General features: G+C 47.8%; 1 protein-coding gene across 6 annotated transcripts in view; it reads right to left on the bottom strand.

Annotated features, from left to right (window-relative positions):
• LOC8025943 (MAP kinase-activating death domain protein) overlaps positions 1-24,559 on the bottom strand; it is an 88,654-nt gene that overhangs the window by 49,535 nt on the left and 14,560 nt on the right. For 2 of the 6 annotated variants that reach the window (XM_040503952.2, XM_040503951.2), the window contains exons 3-12: positions 22,555-22,696; positions 20,912-21,070; positions 18,457-18,588; positions 17,419-17,613; positions 15,949-16,137; positions 13,276-13,434; positions 12,740-12,806; positions 2,861-3,004; positions 897-1,001; positions 569-782 (exon numbers count right to left, since the gene is read on the bottom strand). In XM_040503952.2, coding sequence (XP_040359886.2) covers positions 569-782; positions 897-1,001; positions 2,861-3,004; positions 12,740-12,806; positions 13,276-13,434; positions 15,949-16,137; positions 17,419-17,613; positions 18,457-18,588; positions 20,912-21,070; positions 22,555-22,696 — 1,506 coding nt within the window. Of the gene's footprint in view, positions 1-568; positions 1,002-2,860; positions 3,005-12,739; positions 12,807-13,275; positions 13,435-15,948; positions 16,138-17,418; positions 17,614-18,456; positions 18,589-20,911; positions 21,071-22,554; positions 22,697-24,559 lie in introns of all 6 variants that reach the window. The other 4 variants (XM_040503953.2, XM_029975658.4, XM_042286528.1 and 1 more) reach the window with 2 other exon arrangements.

Raw genomic sequence — 24,559 nt, 5'->3', positions numbered from 1 at the left:
AAGAAATAAATAATAAAAAATAAAATTAACAATAATGTTTACCTTAATATCCCGAGATAGTACAGATAAAATTAAGAGCAAATCTGGTGAAAATATGGAGTGAGATAACTTCCGGTGTACAATCAAGAAAAGTTGAAAAAAGGCCACCCCTAGGTTATGTGTTCCTTCCAAGCTTGTTATGGTGGTGAGGGGCAATGAAGCAAAGATGACTGTACTTCCCAGTCAGCAACATTCGCTTTTAACTTGCCATAGCTAACTGGCTGCATTTATGCGGAGTTCATCATTGATCCCAACACTACTATTCCTAGAAGTGGGCCATCTTTTGGTGTTTTAAAAGATATAGCAAATCAAGCCATATGTAGGGGTGGGCCATCTTTCAAGGGAGGGGAGGGCATCTCTTGGGATTTTATGGTAAATATTCTCTTCTTAGCTTCAGCTCAATAACGGATGCGCGGAAGGAAAGCTGACAAAGGAAGGCAGCTTTAATGATCGTAAACCATACACATTAGATACGAATAAACCTCCTACCAACCGAAGGTGGTGACACAAGTAATTGAGGACCCCCTACCTCGACAGAGATGAGTTGGCCGACGAAGAGGTCCCTGACCCGTGCAGGGAACTGCGGGAGTCGGTTCGTTCCAAGGTTTGCTGGTTCAAGTCCGGCATTTGAAGCTCCACCGGCGGGTTGAACACAGCGTTGTAGTCTGCCCGATCAAGTATTGCTGCTGATGCCTCTTCGACGTGAGCTCCCCCTTGGAGAAGGAGAGAGTATCGCGGAAAGACTGAGAATAAAGGGCCTCCCACACCCTGAACCTGTGTGAGACAGTATGGGTAGGGGACCGCGAAGTGACCCGCGCATTCTCGCGGCGTTTCCACACCACCGGAGGACGACTCACCGACATTTTCTCCATTGAATTCCACCATATCACAGACAAAGTCACTTAAGGAAGAGTAGGAGGAGCTGGTGCTACTGGCGTCATCACTTTCGCTGCCACTTTCACCTGCGTAGACAGAAATCGCATCTTTCGAGCACGGTGTTTTTCACATTTTTCTTTCTTTTCCATAAGGATGGCAGCCAATTTAAACGCAACCCTCCTCAAGCCGCCAGCCAAGAAGCCGGAGAGAGATAAAGCAGTGCAAGTAATGTGCCCAAATTCTTGGGTGCTTTCCGGACGCTCCACCGACAAACCGAGACATACGCTCTTCCTTTCCCTAACCACCTGCATCTCTTGAGCTTGCTCGACTCTCAACCCATGTCAATATTGCAAACTCGGCTTATATTCTAGAATTATTAAAGTAAACAATAATATTTTCAATTTAAATGAAGCAGGGGCCTGCAATTTTGGTAGTAGTCAATATATGCGACATCAAACCAATTCAAGGAGACATGCGCCAGGGTAATTTTTTTTTTTTATTATTAACGATATTGAAATAAACTTTTCGCAGTTTATGGTGCTTAATCTTCTCTTTATAAATATGGTGTTAGATTTGATACGGCTTGCTTTTTTAGGTTCTCGATGCAATGTACATGCAGAAAAAAACGTTCTCGAACTCACCACGTGAGGCGTGGCAACATACTTAGAAAAGCCTAGTAAAATAAACACAAACAACAAAAATAATGTGTGCGACAGATCTTTCATTTTAAAATATTTAAAAACTAAAAACGTTTCTTAAATTTTTCATAAATATTAAAAAATATACATTCTAACCAAACCTACATTGTTTAAAGTATATGCGTGCGAAAATTGGATACAATAGGGCGATATTAAGAACAGAAATTCTTTTGCACAAAATGTGAAGATGCCCCAAAATTACATAAAAAGAATTAAAAAGAAAAATGTGCTTGAATGTTACCATAAGTGTGTAGCTATAGTCTTTCGGGGCATGCAAAATAGTAATTTGTTAATAAATTTCTTTGAAAAATTGAAGCTACAGAAGTCTGCAACAGAGAAGAGATAGCTAGGCCTATTTGTCAATGTAAATGTGATGGCGGGCGACATCCCAACATGAAGAACCACGCAGAGAAAAATGGCTCGAATTCATGCTGTTCTGGGTTGCCTGGAGGTCTTCAAATGTGAATTCTGCAGTCTTAACCGGCATTAATTATTTTTATACATCATATATAAAGATTCAAAAAATAACAAAACCCATAAAACTCAAAATCACATTTTTTTGCAAAATATTGTCGTTTTTCAACTCGCGTCTCCCGTTTTAAGCAGAAAACCTATAAGTGCAGTGCAATGCGACAATGGTTTTATACCTATTGAGGTGTGTGCTAGGGTCCTTTGCCACACCGACACCGAGTGGTTTGGTTCACCACTCTAAAGTAAGCAGAAAACCTAAGCGAAGCGCAAGTTTGTCTGCTTCTTTTCTAAAGGTTGAAGTGACATCAAAATGCTGAGCTCTGATTGAAGTATAGTGGGTCAACCTCAAGGCAGCTTGCTTTGAGGTCTATCCATTATCCTTCAATCAGAGCCAACCAATCAGAGCTCAGTGTTCTCATGTCACTACTACCCCTGCAAAAGAAGCAGACAAACTTGCAACCCGCATAGGTCTCAGTCCATCATCTGCTTTCTCGTTCTGACGTCATGCCAAACATCTCACTTTTGAAAAGCTAGGCACATTGAAACTTCAGGACACCCACGCATCTTTGAGTCCCCAAACGCAACATTTGTTTGTTTTAAAAAAGCTAGTCAAGCCGGAAATTTCCGGACATCTCAGCAATATTTGAGCCCCCCTTCAACAATGTGTCCCGCCTTCTAAAGTGACTGACGTAACCTGCAGTTTGGGAGATGTGACTAAACAATAGTGGCCACTGCTAGTACCTGTAGTATTAGCAGGAAAACCTAAGTGAACCTACCCGTGCTTGCTTCATCCGTCAGACCCATGGCCGCCATGCTGGTTGTCAGGGTACAGCTTTCGGACCACACATCAAAATAAATGGGCTCCAACTGATGACAATACCATTTCCCCTTGTCCCCTATCACTGCAGGATCAAACACACCTAAAAAAAAAATTTTTAATCGTTGTCAAACATTGGAACTAAGCCCATGTGACTATATCCACAATCCCCTGGCATTTCTACAGCGAGTTGCCAACCACGGACAAAGCAAATAAATATATCTGTCTCCACACGTACCGAAATCGAGCTAGTCTAATTACCATAAAATACTGCGCAAGCACCCAACCAAAATTTTGAGATAGTCTTGAAAACACCGGTGGGTAGGCACCTGTTAGGTCCAAGACCAAAATGCAGAAGGGGCACATAACGGGGTGAGCTTGTGGGGATTGTGATCCCTCAACATTCTGTCGCGTCAGCGTTTTGGCGCGCCGTGGCGGCCGAGCTGGCGTAGCGAGAGGTGGCGCTACTTACCACTGTGAGTGGCTTCCTCCTCTCCCCCTTGGGGCGATTTCCGTAACGGACCCCCGCAGAAAGGAGATCGACGTGTCGCTCCTTGATTGGCCACTTCGCCCCCGCCGTGATCTTAAAACCAGCGGACAGCAGTCTCGCTGCTCTCTTCTTCCTGGGATTCGGCGGCGGCGACAACGGGGACCCTTCCGGCGCACCGGTGAGCGTTTACCCCGTACTTTGTACCTTTGTGAACGACCGTTCGGCCGTGGGCGATCTCCACACCGACGGCGTTCACCAGCTTATAGCCGCTGTGTTGTTGTTATTTTGTTTCATTGTAAATAAACAGTTTATCACCGTTACCAACGTGACTGGTGTCTGTTTGCGCTCAAAGAGCAGCATGCCACGCGAGTACGAACCCGCTTCGCGGTAGAGAGTCTCGCCGCGAACGTGGTACTCCCCAAAGGCAGTGGCCCTAAGGAGAACCACAATTTGGCGCCCAACGTGGGGCTGACGACCAGAACCCCGGTACGTCTGTGTGTGGCGACTGCTGCCGAGTGATGAGTCCTCGCGCAACCAGCGCTTACCGTGACGATGCAGACCGACTTCTCGGATTTGCTCACGCTGGCGACCGCGGCCGACGCATTCGCGCTGCCCCCACTTCAACGAGAAGCGCCCTACGGCGCACCCCTGGAGCCGAGCGTGGTTCCGACGCCATTGCGGACGGGTGCCATCGCTCCCGGATCTTCCCTGAACACACGTGCTCCGCCGCCGGCACAAAGCGAAGCCTATCGGTCTCCCCACGGAGAAACCGCTGCGGCGCCTCACCACACCTTGCTCGAAAACGCGGCACGTGTGATTGAGAGTCTGACAGGTGCGTTGCGAACGACAACACTCGCACCACAGGCCCAACGACCTCCGGTCCGAATTCCCGTCCCGACTTATCGGGGTTACGCAGACAGAGCGAGCGCTACGGACTTCCTTGACGATTTACGGAAGTACCAACGCGCGATGGGAATGTCCGATCGTGAAATACTTGAGCGCATTCTGCCAATCGCGCTCGTCGACGAAGCCGCCCGCTGGTTCCGACTTGTCGGTGACCAACCCGGAACGCTCGATCAGTTCCGAGAGGCGTTCCGCCGCGAATTCCTTCCCGCCGACTACGAGAGAAGGATGCGGCGGGAGCTCGAACAGCGAACCCAGCATCCGGACGAGTCCCTGCTGGAGTTCGTACGAGCCATGCAAGAGCTCTTCGAGCTCGCAGAACCCTCAGCTCCCAATGCAGAGCGAGTGGAACGCGTCATACGCCAAAGCCACCCGACTTTCGCTGCGTATCTTCGAGGCAGCCGTTTTCGCGACCTGAACGAGCTCGCCTCCGAGGCCCGGCGCCTTCAGGGTGACATTCTCGCTGCCCGTGCGTACCGGCCTCCGCCTCCAGCGTCAGCGGCCCTCGAACCGCGCTGCGCGTGGAGCGGGGACACGCCATCCCGAGCACCGAGGCGCTACGATTCCGCAAACTATGCGGAAGATCGGGGCCGAGACACGTACGCAATCTCAGATCGTGCGCTCGACCCGTACTCCTACGGTAGACGAACAAGCCGGCCGACGACGCAGTTCAGAACCACCGACTCGCGCCCCAACGAGGCAGCGAGGCAGGAGGAAACGAGGATCCCTCAATCTCAGCGAGCCAATGCACGCTACGACAGAGCCGGCGAAAACCAAAACGCACGGCGGAACCCCCAGCGAGGCGACGACAGAAGATGTTTTCGGTGCAATCGCCCCGGTCATCTCGCTCGCCAGTGCCCGGAGCGGCCGAACACGGAATCGCACCGTGCGGGAAACGAGCAAAGCCACCGGTAAACGGTCCTTGGACGGACGGACCGGTGGCTAACAAAGAACCAGAGGGTCCCATGGCCACTCTTTTACCGACCGCCTACAGAATAGGCTTCCCGACCGGCACGCCGGCCCCGTTCATTTCTGTGACGATCGCCGGCAAGCCATTCAAGGCACTCCTCGACACCGGAGCAAGCGCTTCGATGTTCGGCGACGAAGTGTTGACTCACCTCCGACAGAATTCTGTCCGACTCCGAGAATGCAACACTGCCTTTCGCCTAGCCTGCGGAACCGCCCTTTCGGCTGGTACCGCGCGGCTGGTCGCGAGATGGGAGAATCGAGTAAGACGACAACGCTTCGTTCATCTCCCTGGCCTATCGGTGCCCATTATTTTGGGCAGAGACTTCCTTGCCAAAACAGGCATTGTAATCGACGTCAGCAGCGCAGGCTATCGGGAGGGCACGTTTGCACCCCTGAAACCCTTCTGCGAACCCCCAGCCGTACCGCCAACGCCACCATTGGCGCACGCGACGAGCCGTCGAGAGGAAGCGAGGGACTCCCTAAACCGGGTCATTGACCCCAAGACACCGAGTCCAGCGCCGATGGCAGCGAGCGCCGCCCCCATCGGGGAAATGACGCACCCACTGCTCACGCAATCATGCAGCGTGTCAGGGCGAGAAAAAGCCCGACTGTCGTCGTTGTTGCGCCGCTATGACGCAATGTTCACGGACCGACCGGGCTGCACAAACGAAGTGCGACATCGCATTGACACGGGCGACGAACTGCCAAGAAGGCAGAACGCGCGACCCGTAAGCTTGGCTAAACGAAAAGCCATCGACCGTGCCCTGGACGAAATGATCGACACCGGAGTTGTCCGGCGATCTAACAGCCCCTGGGCATTCCCCGTGGTGCTGGTCCCAAAGAAAGACGGCACCTCACGTCTTTGCGTGGACTACCGCCGTCTGAACGACGTCACACGAAAGGACGCCTACCCGCTACCGAGCATCGACTCGATTCTGTCCAACTTGGGCAGTGCGCGGTACTTCACCACCCTGGACGCTAGCCGAGGCTACCTCCAGGTTCGAATGGAGCCAGGTGACGAGGCAAAAACAGCCTTCTGTTGTCACCGCGGGCTTTTCGAATTCACACGAATGCCCTTCGGTCTGTGCGGAGCGCCTATGACGTTCCAGCGATTGATCGACCGAGTACTGGGAGAAGCCAAATGGAAACACGCAATGGCCTATCTCGACGACATTGTCGTCTACTCCAACACCTTCGAAGATCACCTACGTCATCTCGAGGACGTACTCGACCGGCTAAAAGCCGCGGGAATGACCCTGAACCCCGAAAAGGCCCAAATAGCCGAAACCCGCATCGCCTTGCTCGGGTTCGAACTGGATCGCGGGCGCCTTGCGCCACACCCCGACAAACTACAGGCAATCCTGGAGTTTCCTGCGCCAACCGACGTGAGCTCCCTCCGTCGCTACCTGGGAATGGTGAACTTCTATCGCCAATTCATCCCAAACTGCGCGACGCTTCAAGCACCACTGACACGCCTATTGCGAAAGTCTGTGAGTTGGAGCTGGGGTCCCGAGCAGGAAGCGGCCTTTCGCCGCACCTCCCGAGCGCTCGCGGACACAGCTGAACTCAAGCTACCCGACTTGAACAAGCCCTTTCTGATCCAAACAGATGCCAGCAATCTTGGCTTGGGCGCGGTCCTGCTCCAACAGCACGAAGGTGTACTCCGACCGGTGGCCTTCGCCAGCCGCTCGTTGACGCCAGCTGAAAGGAACTACAGCACATGCGAACAAGAGTGCTTGGCCATCGTCTTTGCACTCCGGCGTTTCGACATTTATGTCGACGGGACCACTTTCGTGATCGAAACAGATCACCAAAGCCTAATATGGCTCTCCCGACTTCGCGAACCCGCTGGTCGCTTGGCAAGATGGGCTTTGATGCTGCAAAAATACGACTACGTCGTGCGGTACCGGAAAGGCAGCACAAACGTGGTGGCGGACGCATTGTCACGAGCCCCCGTAGACTGCACACAAATTTCCGCAAAGACCCAGGCCGAGCCAACGACATCCACATTGTCAGGCGAAGCCGTGACTCAGTCCCAAAGGGAGGCAGCAGATCTGACCACCCCGGACGAGACGATCAACCACCTAGACGCAGTGAGCGCCGTGGGAATCGTGTTCAGCAAAGAAGAGCTTCTAAAAGCTCAGCAGAATGATCCGTTTTGTCGAAAGGTGATCGACGGACTCGCAGAAGAGTCGGACGCCGTGGAGGCGGGCGGTGCGACCGCCGGGCGCAACACTACTGGTATTGTAGTAGGCGCCGAGTGCCGGGACGTATCTGGTATTGGTGCGGGCACGGAGGATTCATATCTGCTGAGCAATGACGGGCTCTTGCTGAGGTACATACCCTCCGAGAACGACTCCGACGAGGCGTTCAAGGTAATGGTACCCCGCAGTCTGAGAAACGCAGTTTTGCGCTACTATCACGACTCGCACTTGGCCGGACACGCGAGCGGCTCCAAGACTTACACAAAGTTATGTCGCATCGCCACCTGGCCGGGCATGAAACGGGACGTTTTCCGTTATGCCCGCACCTGCCACTCTTGCCAAAGCTTCAAACCAAGAGGCGGCAAACCCCCGGGCCTAATGCAACCGATTCCGAGCCAGCAATCATGGTCTCTGGCAGCCTGCGACGTGGTCGGCCCCCTACCGAGGAGCCCTAAAGGACACCAGTATTTGCTGGTTGTAACTGACCACTTCAGCAAATGGACGGAACTTTTTCCACTCCGTAAGCTGACAGCCCGAGCGATCACGGAGAAGCTCATGGAGGTTTTCACCCGTTTTGGGTTCCCCGAAGCTCTTTTGACTGATCGAGCGAGCTACTTCGTCGGGAAGGTATTCGTGGACGCGTGCAAGGCCCTTGGCATAAAGCACAAAACAACCACGCCCTACCACCCGCAGTCGAACATCACGGAGCGATGCAACAGAAACATCAAACCAATGCTGGCCGCCTTCGCGGAAAGGCACCGTGACTGGGACACATATATCCCCGAGATCGGGTTCGCACTTCGGACCACTCTCAACCGTTCGACGGGCTTCACCCCCGCTTTCCTCACATTCGGGAGAGAGCTTCCGAACCCCATGGACCGTGTCCTAGGGACGAGCGCCGGGGTGGACAACGCGCAGCCGACGCAAACGGACCACGCGCGGCAGCTACAAACTCGGATGACGGAAGCCTTCTCGGAGGCGCGTCGCAATCTCGGGGTAGCGCGAGCGAAACAAAAAGCTCAGTACGACCGCTCGCATCGAGACCTCCGCTACAAAGTGGGCGATCTCGTCCTCAGACGCAACCATGTTCTGAGTGATGCCAGCAAAGGCTTCTCGGCTGCTTTGGCTCCGAAGTGGTGTGGCCCGTACCGAGTGCAGGAACTTCTCTCCCCACTCGTGTACAAGCTGACAAACTTGCAATCAAGAAAAGTCGGTGGGCCGGTACATGTGTGGGATCTGAAACCCTACCATGAGAGGGAAAACGGGGCCAACGAGCAAACTCAGCCCCCGCAGAAACATGCACACGCAGCACGAGATAACGCCGACGATGAACAACAGGCGTCTCGCTACAATCTGCGTAGACGGAGGAACTATTATCCGAAGTTTTCGTAGAGGCAGCCCCATTAAGTGGCGAAATGTCACATTAAGGGAAGTGCAAAGCACAATACACCTGCTGCCTTCGTGAACGCGCCAGACACCATTGTTTACTGGCAAGCAGTGACCTACATACGTCACCTCAGCGTTCGCTCCCGGATGAACCCGTAGGGGAATCCCCCAAACACGGCTTCCGAGGGAAAGGGTACGCGTAACTGCCATTGGTCAGTTATTGCCACCTACGCTCACGTGTGCCACTTGTCAACGCGAGAGCGCGGTGCGAGCGTCGTCACAAGCGGTCGGAGACCAAGTGGTCATTCTACCGCAGTACGTTCCGCACCTACGAAGAGGACCTTCATCCAGCCTTTCCTTCGCGCCGTTCGTGAGCTGCTGTCTCCAGGCTTCGGCAGTTCGGCGGCGTCCAGGGTCCAGAGCTGCGCGTGATTCGTCAGGCTGTCCCGCTACCCCAGCCGGCCGCGGACCAAACCAGCAACCCGTCGTTTTCCTGGGCCGTCGGGATCGACATCCGGCCAGCGACTGCCGGCTCATCATCTTCGGGACCCGCGCCGCGGTCGGAAAGATCGCCGACCAGGGACCAGCTGTTCCCGTTCGTCCCGTAACAAGTCCCAAGGGCCCCAGGGACCTGGCGCAGTTCGCCCAGCAGGGCTCGTAAGGCACGCACTACATCCGCAGCCGAGGGATGATCCACCGGGACCTGGCCGCCCTCAACGTGCTCGTCGACGAACACGGCTGCTACAAGGTCGCCGACTTCGGCCTCTCCAGGAGCATTACGGACTCCGAGACGGGCGTGTGTACCACCAGAAGGCCAAGGGCGCCCTTCCAGTGCGGCGGATGGCTCCGGAGTGCTTGCATCTTCAGGTGTTCCCCTTCAAGTCCGACGTGTGGGCTGTCGGAATACTGCTGTGGGACATTCGTCACCTTGGGCTCGACGCCCTACCCCGGCCTGTGCGCTAAGGAGGTGATCCGCCACGTGCGCGGCGGTCACGTGTTGACGCAGCCGATCGACTGCAGCTGGGAGCTGTACCGCTGGTGAGGGACCGTTGGACGAGCTTTTGGAGCATGGACCAATGAGCCGAGCTGTTGTGTCCCGTGGCGGCCTTTTTCTTTTTTTTTTCTTATTTTAGTTTTGTTGTGTGTTTGTGTTGGTCTACCCGTTTGCGGGTGACTATTGGCTAAGGAGGGGGGAGTGTGGGGATTGTGATCCCTCAACATTCTGTCGCGTCAGCGTTTTGGCGCGCCGTGGCGGCCGAGCTGGCGTAGCGAGAGGTGGCGCTACTTACCACTGTGAGTGGCTTCCTCCTCTCCCCCTTGGGGCGATTTCCGTAACGGACCCCCGCAGAAAGGAGATCGACGTGTCGCTCCTTGATTGGCCACTTCGCCCCCGCCGTGATCTTAAAACCAGCGGACAGCAGTCTCGCTGCTCTCTTCTTCCTGGGATTCGGCGGCGGCGACAACGGGGACCCTTCCGGCGCACCGGTGAGCGTTTACCCCGTACTTTGTACCTTTGTGAACGACCGTTCGGCCGTGGGCGATCTCCACACCGACGGCGTTCACCAGCTTATAGCCGCTGTGTTGTTGTTATTTTGTTTCATTGTAAATAAACAGTTTATCACCGTTACCAACGTGACTGGTGTCTGTTTGCGCTCAAAGAGCAGCATGCCACGCGAGTACGAACCCGCTTCGCGGTAGAAAGTCTCGCCGCGAACGTGGTACTCCCCAAAGGCAGTGGCCCTAAGGAGAACCACAAGCTTTACCACATTGCACCACCACACGCACATCAAGCTAAACCACTTTGCGCAGGTGTACATGCATCAAGCTTCACCACCATGCGCCAGCGCGCTCAGAGAAGTTGTCGACGCAGGGGAGCATCTTGGTTAGCTAGGTGGGATCAAAACTTTGCCCATACTTCGAATGTATCAGAAGTAGAAACAGCCACTTATTGTGACATGGGTGTATGCTCAGTATTGTATGGTAATGAAGCAACCTGACTGAAAGTATGGAATGAAAATAAATCAATGTGCCATACGAGTCCATGAAATCTAAATCCGTGTCTTTTGCCAAAGACTGAAGGGCTGGCTTAAACTGATTATAACTAGAGGTGTGCGAATATCAAAATCTTCCGAAGCGAATCGAATCGAATAATAAAGATTACGAATCGAATCGAATCGAATATTTTCGAATACGAATAGTAGTTCCAAATAAGGATATATTTGAAAACAAATATTTTCTATTTGATATGAATTAAACAAGAATGCTTCATAAAAAAACACAACTGGAATTTTTTTTTTCAACAAACGTTTATGAAAAGGTTACTTTTATTGCAATAAGAAAAATGTCCCACATGTGACTGTTAAAAAAACAGATGAAGAAAGATCAGTCAGCAAAATACCATTCCTTGAGTGAGGTTAGAGAACGTAAATGAAAGTGCAAAAGTGAAGGCGGGTCGGCAAGCCACAACGCAGTCGGAGATCGCATCGCGGACGAAAGGAGGCACTTGAGCGTAAACGCAAGTACACAAGCGGTGGCGGGTCCGCAAGCCGCAATACGAAGTCGATGATTGCGTTTCTTCTTTGTGCGATCTCTTTTTACGCTCGTGAACGCAACCACGTGAACGTAAACGGAAGTACACAAGCGGAGGCAGGTCGACAGGCCACGGCAGAGTTTCAGATTGCGCGATCGCGCTGCGCAACCGCACTGACTATGCACCATCTCTTTCCGTGGGCAATAGTTCTGTCCATAGAGGGCGGCACAAAGATGCAATAAATTAAGAATATGTTTTGTTTAGTTTTTTTGGCGGGGGGAGGAAGTCTCACTTTTATCATTGAAAACGGGTAGAAATAAATAACAAAAGGAATTCTGGCAAACTGATAAACCGGAAAATCAAGCGGAAAATAACACAAGCCAGATATTACCGATAGCCGAGGTGAGCCATAAATCCATATCCGAATCCATAGCACCTTGGCTACTGTAGTCATTGTAGGTACGAAATCACGAATATATGGTTGTGCTACATTAAAAATGAATGTGGACAGGAACGTATACAAGACGTCTCGGGCTGACGCCCGAAACGTCGTGCGGTCCGTCGCGACGATGCATGTGCCGTTGCAAACCGTAGTCCTTCATCCTATCTATCGCAGCGTTTGCACCACGACCACTTAGCCGACTCTGCAATCCGGACATCACGGCAAGCAAAGGACAGATCGCGCTACCGCGTGCAAATAACTTTCCGATCCTTCCTACAAAAAGAAAAAAGAAAAAAAAAAGATACTTAGGTTGGTTGTGTAGGTTTGCCAAGCTCGAAACCATACTGCGCAGTCCAAAAACAAAACAGAGAACTCGACCGCAAGTTGACACTAATCAATGAGTTCTGCTTTATTCGTAGTTTTCGAAGTATTCGAAGAACTCGAATAGTTCGAACAGCGAAAGGGCGAAGCGAATCGAATCGAATAGCAAGCATTATTCGCGAAGTATTCGAAGTTTCGAATATTCGCACACCCCTAATTATAACATACATAAATCCGGTGTCAGTCAATAATTTTATCACATTTAATTATATTGTGATCTTGGGTGAGCACCTGTCTAGTACTCAGTCCCTTACTAACTTACCAAAAAAGTTAATAGATCAAACTTCACCAAAAATCTAGCAACTCAAAGCTCGTTTGTGAAGGGTTTGAATATTATAAGAGAACTAAATCAATTAAGAAATGAATCAAACTTTTTCCAGCAGTAAATAATTTCTAAATTAAGTCTTACTAAATACTTTAAATGCCCCAACATCCAAATTTAATCAAAATTTAAGCAACAGATACAGAATTAATTCAATTTGACATATCTCGACTAATAAATATACTATGACCAATATGACCAATAGGCTTACCCGTATGCACACGAAGAAAAGCCACATTGGTGGGACAGAGAGACCATTCTGCATAAAACTCAACAGCCTACAAAGAAACCAGACAAGAACCTTCAGAAACCCTCCACTCAAATGTAATTGGATTTGCCTCTATAAGAATAACTCTCTTAAACCAGCTAAAAAACTATGAAAAGTCATCTCACAAAACTCATACATAATTAACATGCACAGACATACCTAACTGCTGTCCAAAAGCCACAACAACTAGTTTAACACATTGTACTGGCTTCTAATATTAAAGTCTTCAGCACAAGCTTTTGCTGTTGTATTCAATGGCATATCACCATGAGTTATGCACCCTGAGCTCACAGGCAGTAACATCAACAAACGACATAGTCGATTCCTAAAAGGAATACAGTAATATGAACACAGTGTCTTCACAATCTTTTTGAGAACTGTTACAAGCATGCACTTAAACAACTGCAGGATTCCAGAAGCTAGGCCTAGGATCCTACCACTACACAAATGTATGCCTTTAGGTCCACAAAAAAGATTACCTGTGTACGAACGAACTTGCGCAGAAACGTAGAGAGCTTAGCCCGCGAATGAAGGAAACTGTTCACTTGAAAGGCAACTACAGGACGTGGATACAGGCGCAGTGTACGCGTGTGCTCCATGAAATGGGCTAGTACTCCAACAGAGTTGAAAAACCGCACCTGCAACAGGAAAGAAACAGCCATCTCAACTCGACGGCAAGAGAGCAATGCCATGCAACTTAAAAATCTCGGCGACTACTCTACAAATCCTTTTAAACAACTCTTACCAGAAAATAAAGCATAAGAAAAAAAAAAAGGTCAGCGTCCCAATAGCAGCAACAAAACATTATCAAACTGATGTTTGACTCTTAAAAGTGTGAGTGATCACTTGCACTCTCACAGAGAGAAGCACATTCATAACAATAATCCCTGGAGAAGGGGAACAATAGGGACAAAGTACAAACACAAATCTCCAAACACAACTAGGTGACTGGAGTGCGATTGAATAAATCCGCCTTGTCCTTGTATTGGACCAGGGACTTCTCCATTTCCAGTAAAGTGCTCTACCAGCTGAGCTAACCAGGAGTTAGGCATCAATAGAGCAAATAGGTTTTAACAACTGTTACCAGTCTAACACCAACAAGGGTGAACGGCCTGCAATTTAGAATTATGATGATAATGCAATTATGGCAAAGGTGCAAGCGAGCTGGACAAGAATAACAATAATAATCCCTTGAGAATGGGAACAATAGGGACAAAGGACAAAACAAATTTCCAAACACAGCTAGGTGACTGGTGCGTAAATGAAAAAATCCATCCTTAGAATCCGTCCCTGGACAGAGGTCCCTGGTTCGATACCAGGACCAGGCGGATTTTTTCAGCTATGCACCAGTCCCCTAGTTGTGTTTAGAGATTTGTGTTTATCCTTTGTCCCTTCTCCAGGATTTATTATCGTTATCCTTGTCCAGCTCGCCTGCACCTTTGCATTAACTACATTATCATCAAGCACGTTGAAGTCAATTAATATCTCTAACTAGAACAATTGGAAATCAATAAACTTCAATCAACCAACTTCACTGGGCTTTGTGCACAAGCATGGCATCAGAATCATCTTTTGCCTGGAAGCCACAATACGATTACGGTGAAACTTCACTTGAACAAACTTCAAGGGACCTCAGGAAAAAGTTTGTTAAAGTGAAAGTTCACTCAACTGAAATAAGTATGTTGCAGCTTGTTATCACAAACTAAAGAAAAAATCGAGTGTTCAAATGATATTTCAACCCATTTATTTGTCACTCTGCTCATTTGCAAGTGCATTTCCACCACTTAGCACTTTGTGTAGAATGCAGTAATCTTTTGCTGCACTTGTGCATTTAGGACTGCGCTGGTCGTGAATTGAGTCACTGTATCCAAGCTCTCATGAACCTTCTCCGGCACAGCAGTCTGCTGGGCAGCAAAGGCCTTCAGTTTCTCCAAGCACATCAGTGCTTCTTTAGCTGAAATTTTTGCTGCTTCCTCTTCGAGGGTTGATTCTTCTTCCTCTTCTTCTTCTTCTTCTCTTCTTCTCCAAGAAAAGGTGATCGCCTTTTCTTGGTGGCTGAAGCTGCGGCTATGGCTATGGCTGTGAAGCCAGCTAAACACGCAAAGCCAGCTATGGCTTCGGCTGGCTACGAGCTTATCTAGATAGCCAATCCAGTTCAAAGCTAAAACGGCGGCGAATTATACGTTGTGCGCTTCTCAACGTGAAAATATGCAACAAAAAGTGCAGGTTGTACTTCTTGGAGTGATCAATATGACCCGGAAGATATAGGATGGTGCCACGGAATAGGTTCGTAGAACTGAAGGTGATCGCCTTTTCTTGGTGGCTGAAGCTGCGGCTATGGCTATGGCTGTGAAGCCAGCTAAACACGCAAAGCCAGCTATGGCTTCGGCTGGCTACGAGCTTATCTAGATAGCCAATCCAGTTCAAAGCTAAAACGGCGGCGAATTATACGTTGTGCGCTTCTCAACGTGAAAATATGCAACAAAAAGTGCAGGTTGTACTTCTTGGAGTGATCAATATGACCCGGAAGATATAGGATGGTGCCACGGAATAGGTTCGTAGAACTGAAATGCGCATTGCGCTGAATTTCGTTAAACTGAAGGGCGTCTGCATTGGGTTCAATGGCGCTTCGGTGGGGGATTTAAAAAAGTTTTTAAAACTGAATAGTTTGTTTAAACGACGTTCGTTCAAGTGGTATTTTACTGTACCATTTTAGCAGATCAGAAGACTGTTTAAAGGGGTGTCCAAACAGGACACTACAAAAGGCACGACTCCGACAAATCATGAAAATGGAAGCGGACGCGCCCGCTTCGCGCCCGCTTCAATTTTCACGATTTGTCGGAGTCGTGCGTTTTGTAGTGTCCTGTTTGGACACCCCTTAAGACAGTTTAAGTATGGCTTACAATTCCCTGCTAAAGTATCCATTGCCAACTTGAGAAAGCAATAAAATTATTCCCTCGCCATGCAAGACTTTTCTTTCCAGCATTCTGATTACTACAACTCCTAATGGAGCTTCGGTGAGACAGTTAGTACTCAAATCAAAAGTGATAAGATGTGGGCCCTTCCACGGTATTTTACGGTATACTAGCAAGTAGATTTCAAATTGGCGGCTTTGGTTGGTACCAACGGGATTTGATGGTCTGTGCACTCACCATGGCTATTCGCGTGGCCACGTCCACAGAGTCAACGTCGTTGCCGTAAATGAGCGGGTTAAAGCCAGAGAGGGGAGGTGGCTGTTGTTCGGGCTTCTCTGGCAGGGAACTGGCACCAGGTGCCGCCCTGGGTTGAATCTTGTCCAGGTTCCCGATTGGCTGAGGGTTGATGCTCATCGAAGCCAAGGCCTGCAGTACAGTACCTTCATCTTTTAGTTCTCTGTCAGTGGCACAGCCTCAAGTAATTTGATCCCTTTGCACATGACATTGAAGGTAGTGTGCCGACAAGTTAACACATACCCAGTCAGATCCTTTTAGTGGGTTTTAAATAAATTCTCTTCTGTGGGCTCTTCTACGTTCCATGGAAATCCCCCAAAACTCCCAGGCTTTCCTATTCTAAAACACCGTGAGAAGTGTCGACAACAGCAACGTTGAAGCATCACTTAATCAATTTTGATTATTATTTTCATTACAGAGAGACCTATAACGCAACACAAGGTATTCAAAAACTATGCTTCCATGGGTAGGTGCGAATAACAGCCCACTATAATTTTTTGTGCATTCCAGAAGCTAAGCCAACTAAGACACAAACAAGGCCAATCGGAACACAAAGGGTCATACACTAATGTAGGGGCCCCATTGCTTTTAGCACGATCAATGAGTCACAGACCGTGCTCATACGAGATCTGCACGTACTAGCACTGGTACATATATTGTGTCCAGCAACATCACAATTGAGGAATGCTGCAGGTTGTTACAGTCCTGTTCGAGGCACATTATCATGTTCTTCTCCAGCCTGCTCTGCAGCCTACTGCAGTGCATTTTATTTATAACATGCATTTTTCCTATATGTTTCGCCCACAGACTTGTGTTCTACAGCAGGACTCGAAATGTTACAGGAAGGATAAAAACAAAATCGGCTGAAATTGCCTCATTTAATTGCTAACAATGAGCTAGGAATAGACAAAAATCAATACATTGATTTTTTTTGCCCCAGAGTAACCAGATATTCACATCAGAAGACACTCAAACCATATAATTATATAAATGATTCATTTAGGTAATCCTTCTTTCCTAGAACAGTAATTGACTAGAATAACCTGCCCCCCCAATGTCGTTAATGCAGCCATCTATTTTGATTTTTGCAATGTTCTTTGTCAATGATGGCACCATAAAATAGTTCTATTTATGTGTTTTTTAGTCCTGCTATGACCTCCGAAGGCATTAAGAGTATGAATAAACAAAACAAAACTAGACGACTGACCCTGCGACAATGACACCTGTCCGTCTGCAACTGTTGCTTCCATACCCAACCACCAGGATTGAAAAAAAAAAAAAAATTGTATTCTTTAGGTGGCTTTTGCGATGAATAATGTTGTCATTTCAGGGACACTCCAATGCACACAAACAGCGTAGGAAGGCAAAGAGGTCCACCAGAGAAGTCTGTAAATGGCTAGAGGAGAAACCCGCCTGCTTGAGGTGGTACAGGAGGTGGCTGCCCTCAGGCTCGGGAAGCGGGGGCAGGTCCTCAACCCCGGGCGGCTTGATGACGCTGTTGGAGTCCAGGTCCACAAGCCAGACGTCGTCTGGCAGGCAGAACGACCGCTTGAGCTTGAAGAAGGTGGCCGGCACGCCAATGATGTACGGCGTCGGCGCCAACAGGAGCTGTCCCACACAACCATGAAGAACCGTCGGACAATGCTCGCAACACAAATGAATGTCAAGACGCGAAAATGGACAACGCAGGTTCTATCTTAGCACACCAGACCTGTGGAGTTCAGAGATGGCTATGTTGAAGCATGTGAGCACATTTGTCCTCCTGTAGCAGCCTATGTCATAGCCCGGTAGATAAATTATATTGTGTGCTCTCCCAGAGCTCGAGCACTGTTCACAATGCAAATTAAGGTCAAAACATGAAAATAAACAACAAAACAGTGAACAATATTGCAAGTTCCCAACCCAGCACACTGGACCTATGAAATTCAGAAACGAATATGTTGAAGTATTATACACCAGTTTACTTTTCGCCTCGTTGAAGCATCTCGCAGTTAGGTAAATAATTTTTGTTTAGCTCTCTCGGAGAGACATCTGTTCCGGTTTTGAGACTTCCCTCAAGAGCCAAACCTCAGCTCCTCCCTCCAGCCATTGTAACCTTCTCAAGTGTTTCACACACTAAAAGAACCTTGAAAAACCACTGACACCCAGAAACAAGTGCGCCGCAGCCCCTGCCTGTTTCAATCTCGGTGAGCATATCATACCATCATGCAATCACTACTGCTAAGATGCATACTAAAGGCCCCAAGTTTGCAGTCATACCGCACTGACTAAGTTTCTCTTCTACAGTGGAGACATCAGACGGGTGAGGCAGACTAACTTTTTACTGTCAAAGCGTCATGCAACGAATTTAACCTTTTTTTTTAAGAGTGCATGTATAATTTTTTGTTTTTTTTAAATATAGCATTTACTTTTCGATTACCTGCTGACGGACACTTACAAGCTCCGGCTCACCTGTTCTGCAGAAGCCATGCACGTTGGTAAAAGCGGGATCACAGGGAACATGTACTCCAAGGGGTAGATCATCGTAACGAAGGCCATGACGCTCATAGACAGCGCGTTGTAATCACGTGACTGGAGCACCAGCTGTAAGGATTAAAGTTACCTCAGTTCATGCACTGTCAAGCTGGGTTAACATTTCCCCAGAGTACCCCTCTGGAGCTACCCGAGCTCCCAAATTTCCTCGGCCATCTCTCCTGCCTCTTAATGAAGTGTCCTTCCAGTTTATGCGCTATTATGAATATCCAAGCCCATTATTAATGCATGACTGCCTATGCACCACACACTCCTCAATACATTTACGAGGTCTGCTTTTGCACTGTTGCACTGCATCAATACCGTGGGTAGGAGGTGACCCTGAGCTATCAATTAAGAGCATTCGTCAAGATTAATAAATTTTGAGAACCCTTGCCTAAGCTAATAATGCCCAAACTGGAGAGCGATATACAAAGAACCCTTGTACCACTGCTGAAAAACGAACTTCCCAGAAAGCAATTTAGCTTGATTCAGAACGCTTTGGGGGCTATGCCTAATTCTGGAGCTCCAGTGATTTAAAATCACTCAACATTCTACCGGTGCATAGTCCGCAAAAACAAATATGGGGTAAAAAAAGACGTCTCTGCTTAGACAATTTGCACGCCGTGCACAGCCTTCACTTAGTGCCTAGTCTAAACGTAAAAATGATCACACATAGCACACCTTGACAAATGTCTGCTGTATTGGCTCACAAAGGAGCCTGTATCATACGTAAATCAAAATTAATGTACTCCATTATTCATAAAATCCTTCACATCTTGTCGCAGTGACCGATCTAGAAAAACAAATCCTTGTATAGACCGCACCTGTGGATAGTCCGCATTGGGTAAAATTTCAACTTTCATGTACAGTCAGTAAAATATGGTAAATTTGTAAGGGACATGTAATCATACTTCATGTGGCTCTCTTACGCTAACTCTGCGCGACATGTCATGGTAAAACGTGAGTCATAACTAGAGATGCTGCAAACTTTTTGCAAACCTGAGGTTCGAAGATCGAACCGAGGGGTTCGAGAGGTTCGCAAAGTCTCGAAACGCAGCATTTATTACATAAGACATTCAATGATTTTCAAACTTTCAATTTTTCATGCTTTGAAATTTGACATTTTCGAACTTGCTACGCTAAGAAATTCTACGATCTCCCAACTTTCGACCCTGGCGAGTTCAAGAGTTCGACAAACTTCGGCCTTTCGAACAAAAGTCAGACAAATTTTGAACCCAGCTCACCCCTATTGGTTTGAGGTAACGAATATTAAAAAAATTACAGAAGGATGCTTAAGACTGCTTACATGTAGGAAGGCAAAAGCATAGTCCCGTGGGTGAAATATTTTCAAGTAATGTTTCTACACGTATTAAAGTTTAGGACGATTTATAGGACAACATCGTAGAGATTGACACCAAGTACGGCATCTAGAATGACATCTAGGACGTCAAGAACGACGTCTAGGAGGACCTCAAGGACGATGTCTGGACGAACTCAAGGACGGCGCCAAGGACAGTACCGTCCTTGAGCATACAATTGAGTGACGCGTGCTTGATGACATATTTTTAAGGCCATCTTTTGGGCACAAAACCGCCGCTTTTTTTGCGAAATGGGACAAGTAAAAGTTCCTTAATAACGCAAGATGTCAATCTGTGAAGTGGAGTTGATTTCGCATTCAGAATCTTACCATTAGCTGATCGTGCTACAAACGACGCGCTTGTAAAGCGCCAAATGATCGCCTTGGGGTGGACTCGGGCTCATACCTATAGTCGGTGACAGGTCAAGAAAGAAGTGGAAGCTCCTCCCACCTCTTTCCACTTTAGTAGAGCGAACCCTGGAGAAGAGGCGACCTCCTCTCCACCATTCGCTCTACCAAAGGGGAGAGAGGTGGGAGGGGCTTCCACTTCCTTCTTGACCTGTCACCGACTATAGTTCATATCACATGAGCGAATGACGTTTTAGTGAACAGCGACATTTGAGCGAATCGACGTTTTAGCAAATAACAGAACGCGTGTTCATGCCAGTACCCGTTGTGGGGGGTGCATTCAGTATGCGAGTAAATACGGTATAACAATGTGGGCCGTAGAGTTATTATCCTGTACATGAATCTTAAATAAATTCGAAATGTTTCGATATTTCAAGCTATTGACACAAAATTCTATATCTTCGAACTCATACTTTCAGAAACCTTAACATTTTTTTAATTATTCTAATCCGAACCTCAGCGAAGTTATAAAGTTGCAAACTTTTCAAATTTGAACCTTAGCGAGGTTCAAAAATTTCAAATCTTTAGGACCCAAACTTTGGGAGGTTTGCAGCATCCCTGGTCACAACCCTGTCAAATGTGAATGCTTGAAAGAGCTTTAGGAGCTCAATAAAAACGTCCCCTTGCCTTGTGCTCCAAAATGATACAGGTGAGCACTTTCATGCAGGTGTCAACACCCAAGAGCTCCAAAGGTAGATGCAACGGGAAGTCGACCAAGGAGAAACGTGTGTGGTCCGGAAGTGCAAACACCAGTGGCCGTTCCACGCTTCTAGGCAGTATGGCAACCTGCGTAAACACCCACACCAGGACCCAAAGGCAAGCTTTATTCTACAATGCCCATTACCACACTAGACGTCTCGAGCTATAGCGATAACTATAATCCTTCGAAACAGAGTCGTCAAACAAAAGGTGGAGGAAGGAATACCAGCACAACATCAATGTCTACCTAGTCAGATAGACTAATTATTTAAGCTAGAAAAACAAACATAAGGATGGTGCTCCTTTGAGGAATACAACACAAACTTAAAAAAACAAGTTTCAAGATGCCTACAAAAACTGAGATGAGAACGCTCTGCTTTAGTAAGCTGTACTGAACAAACGAATGAACACCGAGATGGGCAAGAGGCACACCTTTTAACATGCTCAAGAGTGCATAAAATTTATATAAATTTCCTAGAGCTACTGAGAAATGAGGCAAACATTTGGAAAAAATAAGTTGTACCTAATTGAAGGACTACTGATCTCAATACGGTAGGCTCATGAAAATTCAAACTCTAATATATCATAGTCCTGGTTAATTTAAACAAATTTTAAAATGTCAGTTGTGTCGTTACGTTTTTAATGTATTCGTAAGCCGCTTAAATCGAACAGCGTGTTCGTGCAATTCAGACTCTGTTTGCGCGGCCCCGTTGAGTGCGCTTCTTTCCTAGCACACCGGTGCTAGGAAAGAATTCTGCAGGGCCGTTTGCCGGCCCTGCAGAAAAGCAACATCCGCGGAGCTCGCTTCTGCGAGTGTTGCTTCTTTGCAGTGCACCGGTGCTCGGTGAGAAGCGCACTCAGCGGGGCTCAAGCAAGGCACAAATGAGCTATGAAAACAGGCACCATGCGGAAATTTCCACAGCAACTTAAGCGGATGCTGTGACGTGGCAGCACTTCATAGGCCCACGTCATAGCATTCGCGCAAGTTGCTATGAAAACTGTCGTGCAGTGCCAGTTTTCATCGCTCATGTATATGTCCCCTGCTTAATATTTCACATTAGAAACTTCTTGGTCTGATTAACTTATTTTTGTTTTGAGTTGTCATGTGCTGTCTAAACAGTACCAGATAAACAACATTTTTGAAGGATAAATAAACTTATGTCTTATTTTACAAATGTTTCATGTGTGGCATACCAGCTTATTACCAGCAGGCCTATGTAAACGAAATCATCAAATATCTGCTCTGTATGTGTAGCCATTCATATGGCAAATCATAACTTTCTCTCACAACATATTTAGATGAATTTCTGATAATTCAATCAAAATGCATGGCTTCCTGGACTGACACCATGAACTAGTTGCATAAAAGAATAGGTTGCAAAAAAAAAACGCACAAACATAGAGGACAACTAAACAAGCCCAATACTAGAAGTATGGCCAAGACAACAGATCTTCAGCACTGTGTTTTTAGTTCTTCTCTTTCAAGCTTAATTAATGCCTTAGACATTGTAATGTCTAAGGCATTAACCTCTGTCATAAAGAATTAGGACAAAGGGAAGGACAGAACGCACCTCAACACGTGTCTTGCCAGGCACGGGAACGGGGGCGCTCAGAAGCCTCAGCATCCACGTCTCAATCTCCCTTACTTCGTGGAGGACGGCGCTCGAAATACCTTCCACGACACGGCCCAGAAACACATTCCACACACTGTCTCTGAAAAGAGAGGAAATACACATAGAAATAGATCTAGCAGTAGCCTCTGATGTCCATCACATCCCACAAAATAAGGGCAGGTAATGGTTCACGAGACCAGTGCATTTACATGCCAGTACATGTTTTTGAACCAGTAAACATAAAAGATGCTAGCGAGAACATGTACTCACGCTAAACTGCAGTAGAATAAAACTACCCTAAAATGCTGAGCAAGCACTCAAGCAAAGTTTGGAGATATACCGAACCCCACTGCATCTTCATTCATAGTCACCAAGCATTACAGCAAACTTGTAAATAGCCTTATTTATTTATTGCTCTTATTTGGTGTACTAAGCCACCTGGTACAGGCCGCCGGCCTTTCTTATACACCTCAACCCTCCTGGGTTCGAAATAAAGATTAATATTATTATTATTACTCAACCACGAAAAACTGGGGAGGGGACGGGACACTAACAGGGTATTCATGCTTGCGAAGGTTTTTATTTGCACAGTCGCCTAATTTTTTAATAATATCACGCGAGCATCGACCGCCGGGACGGGCAGTGCTGTGGAGAAATGCGGTGTCACGGGAGAGATTAAGCGCGTGCGCACAAAGCCCTTTCCGGGGAGCGTCGTCTGCTAGGCTATTCCGCTGATCGTACACAGCCCCTTGCTTTGTAGCAAAGGAGCGTGTTGCACTGTTTGTTTATACTCCGTTTCACTTTGTGTTGTACCGCAGCCAACGCTACGAGCCACCTTGGCCAGTCCATCACTAAGAGTGTGTCACGTGGCCTTCCTGTTAGGCACAACTGCACGTGGAAGCACGATGTCATGTGGCAGGGTGACAGCGCTAGATTGGTTTTGATGGCTCGTAGCATTGGCTGCGGTATATAGTTTAATGCATCGTTGCATTCAGCTTGTCGCGTAATCCTTTTTTTTTTTGTTTTTGGTGCTGACAAAGTAAATGCAAACAAAAAAATAAAAGAATAAAAAAAAAGACTAAACTAACGAGATGACGCACGGTTTCTTTCACGCCTGAGCAGTATCACGGTATCACGCAAGCAAGCACTCTTCAGATTTTTGCTTAAAGGCAGTCAGCTATGCCAGCAGATAAGGAACAGGGGCTGTGTGCGGTCCACAGAACAGCCTAGCGGACGACGCTCGCACCAAAGAGAGCTTTGTGAGCACGCGCCTGATCTCTCCCGTGACGCCGCATTTCTCCACAGCACAGCGCTGGCCGTCCCGGCGGTCGACAGTCGCGTGATATTATTAAAAAATTGGGCGACTGTACATGACATATGAGAGCCCAACTTTCCAGACCACAATTTGCAGATCGAAATTCGTTTTCTTTCCGCTCAAAAACTGCCAATCGAGAACTGGCCGGCTTTAGTTGCGCTCACTCTCTTCTCTGTGGTCATGTGTTGTTTTCAATGGTTTAGACACAACCACCAAAGATAATCAAAGTTGTGGGTCATCGAAAGCACACACTCAACACTAAAAATAGACAGCAAATATGATACCCATTTTTTGTGGCTGCTAAAAAGTTGCAAATATGTTGACTGAAAAGAAAACGTTGCACAGCCACGTGACATCCGGTAATTTTCTCCTGCTCTATATTTCCTCTTCCTCCCCAGTCCAGTTTCAGTTTTGAGCAGTTGCATTTTTTTTACTTTATTAATAATATATGTGACGCTCTAGCAAAATTGATTGGGTAGTCTACCGACACCATAATAGATCGCCTAGCAAATAATAAAAAAAAATTAAAACCTTTTTGGGGGTGTCAGTGTCTCTAAGTTTGAGGGCAAAAAGGCAAGAGGCACAATGTAGGGTGGGCTCCACCACTTTGAACCTGCATGTGCAGATTAAGCTTCACTACTTCGCCCC

Source organism: Ixodes scapularis, unplaced genomic scaffold, assembly GCF_016920785.2.
Source record: "Ixodes scapularis isolate PalLabHiFi unplaced genomic scaffold, ASM1692078v2 PGA_scaffold7__128_contigs__length_106722199, whole genome shotgun sequence".
Taxonomy (NCBI): domain Eukaryota; kingdom Metazoa; phylum Arthropoda; class Arachnida; order Ixodida; family Ixodidae; genus Ixodes; species Ixodes scapularis.
The sequence above is the reverse complement of the archived record's forward strand: the minus strand, read 5'-3'. Positions and strand labels throughout refer to the sequence as shown.